The 8,547-nt window shown below is 38.3% G+C and overlaps 1 protein-coding gene across 1 annotated transcript; it reads right to left on the reverse strand.

Moving 5' to 3' along the window:
• Positions 1 to 1,257: 1,257 nt before the first annotated feature.
• On the reverse strand, positions 1,258 to 6,098 carry LOC139381653 (homeobox protein EMX2). The gene is made up of 3 exons (XM_071125333.1): positions 5,521 to 6,098; positions 3,996 to 4,180; positions 1,258 to 2,411 (listed from the first exon to the last, which is right to left on the reverse strand). The coding sequence occupies exons 1-3, from the start codon at positions 5,906 to 5,908 to the stop codon at positions 2,238 to 2,240; spliced, it is 747 nt and encodes a 248-aa protein (XP_070981434.1). The 5' UTR covers positions 5,909 to 6,098; the 3' UTR covers positions 1,258 to 2,237.
• Positions 6,099 to 8,547: the final 2,449 nt, after the last annotated feature.

Consider the following 8,547-nt stretch of genomic DNA (forward strand, 5'->3'; position numbering starts at 1 on the left):
ATAATTATCTAGTTTGAACAGGACTGCTATCAAATCCTTCTTTAGGCAGGGTAGGGAAAAGCTCGAGTGGATTGCGCGCTCTGAGCCGCTCGGTGTTGCCCGAGATAGGAGTAATGAAGTTGTGGAGTCCGGAGATACAAAGGGCATTAACCTCATTAGCATGAAACCTTTTCTTCTAACTATTGTGGGACCCTTTCAGCCCTCTAATCCCCCTATTTCAAAGCTGGGTTTGTAATAAAGCTTTTAGGGTTTTTTCAAAGCTAATGGTATTCTCTGAAGATTTTTATTGCTGTTATAGTGCATGGGCCTATTTAAATTCCCCATCCACATAGTTTGTATATAGGCCTATAGCCCCCCCACACCACCCCCCTAATTTTCAAGCTGTGAAACAATTATAGAAATAAACACTACACCTCACATCATAAATCGTGCATAGTGGATTTGACACATTTCTGAGATAACTAGTGTAAATAGTTTTCCTATGTGCCTTGTTATTTTTGAGTCATTTATAATGAACGATGTGGGTAGGCTATATAAAAGGTCTCACATAGATGTAAAAACTATTTTTACATTTTCTTTATAATATGCTTTTCTTTTTTCCCCACACAAGCATAATAAGGCTGCACATAAATGAGAAGAGTAGCCTAGGCATGGATTGATGCTGTTTTGTGGGAAGAGCGTGTGCATGTGTATATCTGTGGCTGTACGAGACAAGATATTAAACAAAGATCCCATTTTGCTGCACATTGCAACCTTCTCTTATCGCTTCTTGAGGGGTAGTCAGATTGTACTAAATTATGTCCAACCAAACCCCATTGGATCCACGGATTAAGAGATTAACGTGGACCACTGGGCAATGCATCCCCTTTCCCCCTCATATTACTCCCATGATAATTGCCCAAACTGATTTGCACTTTCACAAAAGCTCGTAGGACTCTTTGTAGCCTGAGCAGAACAGACGCTGCCCCTCTCGGAAAAACAACCATGCACTTGCTACAGAAAAAAAATCGTGCGTTCTCTCGTAATAGCATGATTTATAAGTTACTTTAACAAGCCTCCACATTGTCTGGATTCCCTCTGAAATGTGTCATAGAGCTACCTCAAGTGTAGGCTACTTGAGAGACTGATATGACCAAAATCAAGATATAGGCTATGAAGCGAGTGATTGGTGACAGCGGGTATAAAATGTCAAGATAGGAAAGCTGCTCGTAAATCAAAACCATTAGGCCTACTTTTACTCTGCGCGCAACATATTGATAAAACTTTATTGACAAAATATTGACAATTACATACTTCTTGGAAGTATAATTTGTGTTAAAATTGTAGCAAACTTAACACAAACACAAAATTATGTACATTCAGGTAAAAGAGGGTTTAACAGAAACATTAACTTTTTGTTGGACTATCTCTGTACATGGAAACGCTCAGTGCTTGAAGTTCTCTCGCCTCTATGGCTGTCAATTCTTGCATTAGTCCTTCGTGGCAACTCTCACGGGAGGGTCAAGTCCTGACAATATGCTCGGGCCAGAATAACAGAGCCATGGTAAAGCTTGGGTTTAAGGAGTGTCTTGGATACTTTCCCTTTAAGTACTTCATATGTGGTTTGATAAACTTTTATAAAGTTTTCGAAATTCATTTCCATTTGTGTTTTCTTTAAAAACACTATAACGCAGCACTGCTACTTCATACTGTTTGCACAATCACTTTAACACGATAATCATTAATTAAAAGACTGCACACTTTGTAAAAAGGAAGAAGCACAACATCTCTGAGATTGAGTAAAAACAAAGTTGTGTTTTGAAAAAAATAATCAAATTATAACAACTACCAGAAAGTCCATGCAATTCAAGTTTTACAAAAACAGTTTTGTATTTTGGTATCTTGAGTGGAAACGTTCATATTTAGAAACTTTCAGAAGTGCAAATTTCCAATGTGAATTGGAGATTCATTTTTGGGAGGTTCGTGGGAGATTGTAGTGGTGGGTTGGTGCGTGGAAGGGGGACAGGTAAGTGGACTGCGATACTGTCGATCACTTTCGCCTGGGCAATTTGATACGTATTGACAGACCCATGGTGACAGCAGTGCCACCAATCTGAATTCTCTCACCCTCAGCTGCCGATCTCCGAAGAATCGAAATGTGACATTAGCTTAACCCTCTCCCTGTACACAGCATCCTTAGCCACGTCATACTTCACGCCACGCGGCTGTCACAGGTTCAAACAATTTAGTAGGCTATTTTAATCGTCTGAAGTGACGTCAATTTCCTCGGGACTTCCCGATCCTTGTTTTGTTGCAAGTCTCCATCGGTTTATGTGATGGGTCCCCTTCTTCTTCTGTTGCGAATCTGAACCCTCCTCCTCCAACTTTTGCCGTTTGAACTTGGTTCTTCGGTTCTGAAACCACACTTTTACCTAAGGGAAACAAATAAAGGCTAGAATAAATTCACAAATACTAAACAAAAACCACCCATGTGCGCAAAGTGTGAATTCAAATAGCAGAACCGCAAAAGATAAACATAGGCTCTCATAGATTGCCGTGTGAAAATTTGCCCAATGCTATGGCTTTACATTATAGGCTAGAAGTAAGGTTATTTTCCAAGATAAAACAATTATTTCATGAATAAATGTAGGGGGTAGTCCATTCATACCTTTATGGGATAAAAGTAAAAAAAACGGCATGCATGCTCTAGGTCTATGTCGGTTATGGCCTAGTATAAACATAAGCCAATATACCAGAAATTGATGTCCCTAAGCCTATTGGTCGAAAAAAACATGACGCAAATAGGGCCATGGATATGCAATTGCATAAATATGTTTAATTTAATTTATAATAATTTCAAACAATTGTCAAAATCCAGATTTCTTATACATAAACCTGTTAATTTTAAGCCTTTTGTAAATGCATATCAAAAGGCTACAGTGGGCTATATTCATATCTACAAGCCATTCGTCCGACAGCTTGGCAAGTGAGGTGCATTTAATGTGCTTTCAGTCAGCTAATTGAAGTGGGCGATGGTTCATTTCTTCCTCATTCCCCTCTAATAGCCTCCGTTTAGAGAAGAGCTGGTGGTGACACTGGGACAAAAGACACCGACCGTTCCGCAAGCTGATAGGCACAAATACGATCTTAAATATGGCCAGGAAAATTCATTGAGTCCGGCTCATTCTTTTTAGCGTGCCATAGATCCTATAAAATGGTTAACTGGTTAATTGCCCTCCATTTTGAATGGGAACCTTTTTCTCTCAACCCCGCCTAAAACGAGGTTATAGCCTATGATCATGGATTTGCTCCAACTAAAGCTTCAATGCCAATGGTGTAGCCTTTACATTTATTTGTCTGTCTCTCTAAAACTGCGGGTTATACGTTAATCCAAAAAGTGATTTTGAAAAATTCATAAACTTGTGTTTTCATTTCTACCGTTTTCCCCCTTCATTTAAATTCTTAAATTAGGCCTAGTCTAGGACATCTTGCTAGATAGATTGGGTCTAGGCCTATATTTAACCATACACTCTTAGAAATGTGTTTATTTTGGGGTTCTAGAACCATTTGGTTCAGTGAAAATAACCATACAAAAGGGTTATTTAGGCCTAAAGAAGTTTTAGGGCATCCATATATAAAGAAAGCGTTATAACCATTTTTGGTTCATATGCCATATGGAACCTTCCTTCTAAGTATGGCATTTGTGCAGTTTCCCCCAATATACAACATATTATCTGTTTTCAATATATATTTGTATAATTCCCCTAATGTCACTTATAGTTTATGCAATGAGAACTTTGAATTCCCAATAAGTAGCCTAATTATTCAGAGAAAATTTTGCATATTCCAGATTCCGTAGTCTACACAAAAACAGTTATTGTTGTAACCTGTGGGCCATGTCAGGTTTGATGCAACTTGACATGATCGTATTTTAAATCCATTCCCTATTCAAAGTAGAACTGATGCGGATTTAACGATAAACCTGTGAATATTAAATTCAGGGAAAATGTTCTTACCTGAGTTTCTGTGAGGCTAAGGGTGTGCGCAAGCTGTTTTCGTTCTGCACCTACGACGTAATGGTTTTTTTCAAATGCGTGCTCAAGCCGCAGAAGTTGCGAAGGTGAAAAAGCTGTCCGAATTCTTTTGGGCTTTCTGGCCAGTGCATTGTGCAAAAGGAAGCTCTCCGGGCTTGTTTCGTTACCTGAAAACGACAATGGGAGGGATATTCATTATGAACAATCTTGCAAACTGAGGCTAAAGAGACGATGATGCCATGATCATGTTTTGGTTATACGGTAGACTTGGGCCTTCTAACTTTTAACTAAAGTCTACGGCACCACTCAATTGAACATCGAGACCAATTTAGACACAGGAACACCTTGATTTTTTTTCGACAGCAAGAACTTAAACAATAGCAAATTGATACAGTTTATAGTCTTCAAATGGCAACGTCAGGATTATGCAGTAGCTATTTAAGCGGCGATTCTATCCCGTCTTTGGTTATCTTAAAAACACTACACATTGAAAATATAATAGTCTACAATAGCAAAGATTTCTGGGAGCATATAGGCTACCCCTTTTCAAACTTTTATTTTCTACATTACAGTCACTGGTAGGCTTTAATGTAAGTAAGTATATGCTGGAGAATAACACAGGATACATTAACCCTACATTTGTCTTAATTATTAACAAGACACTTGTAACCATTATTCGTTCCAAATTAAAATAAATCGTTTAGTTAGGTCTACTATATAATTTGCACGTCTCAGATACATATGTGCATGCACCAGCATAAAACAATGTTTTCAAATGACAGTCCAATTTGGGGGCGTATAAATTAATAGTGTGATTTTAAAAGTGCATAGTGTACAATTTCTTAAAACAGCAGTTTTGGCCATAAAAACATAGCCCACAAATATTACCCATAGCATATTCCATGGCACAGACGATTGCAATAAATGACACAGGCTTCTATCAATGTTGTTCAGTTGATTTGCACTCAGTTTAAACATACACATTTTTAAAACGAGAAAAGGAATTAATAACTAATTTTTTAAAAGTCAACAATTTTGTTAAAAAATAACAATCCAATTAATTATATAGATCTACAATTTAGATTTGTATGGTGTTATGATTACTTGTGTTTCAATAAAATGTTTTAGATGCTAAAGGACTTTAAGTCCACACTGCGATTTCTTCAACAAAATGTAAATTATCGGCTACAGGCAAAATACATGTGAACCCGTGTAATCACCTTAAGAAATACTATGCCCTACATTACTGAAAGTAGTCTACTCCAGGTTAACAGTTCTAATTAGCCTATAGCAGACAAAAACAGTTTAAACACTTGTTCAAGACACCACAAATATATATTTCGATAGCTCACTGATATTTACGTCACTATAGCATTCGTGTCTTTATCCTCGTAAATACATGTTATATAAACTACAGTTAACGAGAAATGCAATGGAAAATCCCAAAAGACAAACAGTACAAATCCGTAATAAATACGTCAAAGAGACAAATGCGATCTCAACCTACCTTGGAATCTGTGACCCAAGTACCTATATCTATGTATTAGCCACGGGTAAAAAGTAGAGGGGTCCCTTTGCTGGCTGGCAAAAAGAGGGTGCGGACTATGCGAGGACGAAAGTGGGTGAGCCAAAGCGTGTGGAGGAGGCACCGAATGAACTGGGACACCGGAGTTGTTATGATGTGAGACCGCCTCAGCAAACACCAAGTCCGGATTAGAGTAGACGCCCCTGCCGCTGGAATGAAACCCGTTCAGAAATGGATTCATCTGGCTGGAGTTTGCATAGCTCAGAGCCGCTGGTCGTATGGGTTCCTCAGACCTCGAAACTGGTAGAGGATTATCCTTCGCTACCAACGATTCTATGGTAAAACACCTCTTCGGTGTAGGTTGAAACATGGTTTGATAGTCAAGATTCCCCAGTTTAGAGTTTAAGAGGTGCAGGCGTTCTTCGTAAAAATAGGCTACTACTCCACACCGAGAAAGTTTGTCAGCATAAATAACTTTGGAGCAAAGAGTGCAGCAAGAATAGAAGCCAAAGTAACAACAAATCAATTAATAGCCATAAAGGTGGTCGACTGCGCCAGACAATCCATGGATGTGATCGGTTCCTCACAGTTGTGCAAGCGATTTGTTAGTTCATGAGCCTAATTAGCGCTGGAGTCACATAAACAGCTTCCTCTGAAGCCTGTAATGGCATGGTGATTGGTCGCTGCTACTCGCCTTAAGGTTGAGGGAAGAGTCTTTAAGTGCGTCAATAGGAACAGGCACAGAGAGGCGGACTCGAGCAAAACGGAACGGATTCGTTCAGAACCAGATCTTCAGAACATTTTACATACTCATCTGAACCAGTAGAAAAGCTCAAGGTACTTACGTTTGCATTTATGTCTACCGATAAGGCCTGAGGGCAGTTGGTCTTAAAGGGGCCTTCATGTTTATCAGTGTTGATTTTTATGTTGAAGTATAGTGCTAAAATTCGGTTTAACATTTTTTGACATGTGGGATAAATTCTTAGTGTAAAATGTAGCCTACAAACCATTGAACTGGGTGTGTTTACCCATAGCCAGCACATAGTTTTGTTTAAATAAGGGTCTACCATTTTACATGTAGGCCTACCTTTTAAATTCCATTTTTATTTTCCATTATTATGGTAATTCCAGCATACCCCACCACATACCCCGGCATCGTCTTTCCGTGTTTTCATTTTCTCCAATCCGTTTGTGATTAGTCAAGGATTGAGGTCTCCCCAATTTCTATTGGCTAGACTGTTGGAGTAATGGATATTGGATCCACACGACGTTCAGTGCAGTTCGTTTGTTGTATTGACATACCAACTAACGATCCATTCATTTAGGACTACGTAGGCCTAACATATCCAGTGCAAGTCCAACATTCATTTATCATTGGTAATTTGAGGTTTACAAAGCCTGTACCATAACAATAAAGCCAATCGTAATGTATAACCTAGTATGTAACGCAATAAACGTACATGTTTTAGTGATATATTCATTATTTTTGCTATTGCTGAATTCCAATGAAAATACGCATGATGTTTTCTTAATCCATTAAACTCGCACTGTTGGAATAAGATAACTGTAGGTTTTTAGTCATTATCATTATTATAAAGCCCATCTTTGGTGACCCACAAGTGTAAGAAAATGCCATCGAGTGCGTGTCCAAAACATTGACATGATCATATACATATGCTTATGTATATGATTATTAATTGTTATTTCATTGTAATTGCCGAGGGTACACTCTGTAAATTAAATCTAAGATAGACTTTGTATTTTGTATTTTTATTTATTATGGATCCCCATTACCGGCAGCTACTCTTCCTGGGATCCGGCGAAATTATTAAGGCAGTTATACAATTTTAAAAACATTACAATACATTCATAACAGATTTCACAACAGACTAAGTGTGTCCCCTCAGGCCCCTACTCCACTACCACATATCTACAACACAAAATCCATGTGTACGTGTGTACAGTGCTTATGTTATCATGTGTGTGTATGCATGTGTCTGTGCCTATGTTTGTGTTGCTTCGCAGATGCATTTTTATCTGTTTTTTTTAAATCTGATTATACTGCTTGCATCAGTTACCTGATGTGGAATAGATTTCCATGTAGTCGTGGCTCTATGTAGCACTGTGCGCCTCCCATAGTCTGTTCTGGACATGGTGATTGTGAAGAGACCTGAGTGGATGCATGGGTGGCTAAGCTGTGTGCTAGTCGTTTAAACAGACAGCTCGGTGCTTTCAACATGTCAATATCTCTCTCAAATACAAGTAGTGATGAAGTCAATCTCTCCTCCACTTTGAGCCAGGAGAGATTGACATGCATATGATTAATGTTTTATCTCTGTGTACATCCAAGGGCCAGCTGTGCTGCCCTGTTCTGAGCCAATTGTAATTTTCCTTTAAAATATATCTGAAAGATTTCGAAGGCTGACTTCAGTTGAACTAATTTTACGCCGGGACACCTCATGATAGTAGGCAACAGGGCCAACCAAGTCTGTGGCATTTCAATTGACTAATAGCAGAATGGTAGTCATGTCTTCTACGTGAAAACTGGGACGTCGGAAACTTTACTGAAGTCAGCAAGCATTGTGTTTATTTGAATCAATTGCAACACCAATAAGCATTTGTGATCGTAAAACATCGCACCATTTATTGAAGGCCATTGTCTCATTCCGTAGTAATATTCACTGTTTCCCTCCACGGACAGTGTCTTTTTAAAACGTCCTGTGTATACAGTATAGGCCTATGATTTACATTTACATTTTATCTGCTGTAGGCCTATGTATCATATTGGCCTATATTACTCAATGAGGAAACTGACGTTTTGAAGTTAGACTGCTAATGCATTTACTACAGCACTAAATGTGAGTAATAATAAACAAATATTATTATTATTATTATTATTATTATCAGTTCATCCGTATTATTGTTACAAAAATGCTAATATTAATAGCCGTATAACAATACATTCCCTTATTTATTTAGTAGACCTAAGGAATAACTGTGGGTCTACTC

Source organism: Oncorhynchus clarkii, chromosome 23 (assembly GCF_045791955.1).
Source record: "Oncorhynchus clarkii lewisi isolate Uvic-CL-2024 chromosome 23, UVic_Ocla_1.0, whole genome shotgun sequence".
Lineage (NCBI taxonomy): Eukaryota > Metazoa > Chordata > Actinopteri > Salmoniformes > Salmonidae > Oncorhynchus > Oncorhynchus clarkii.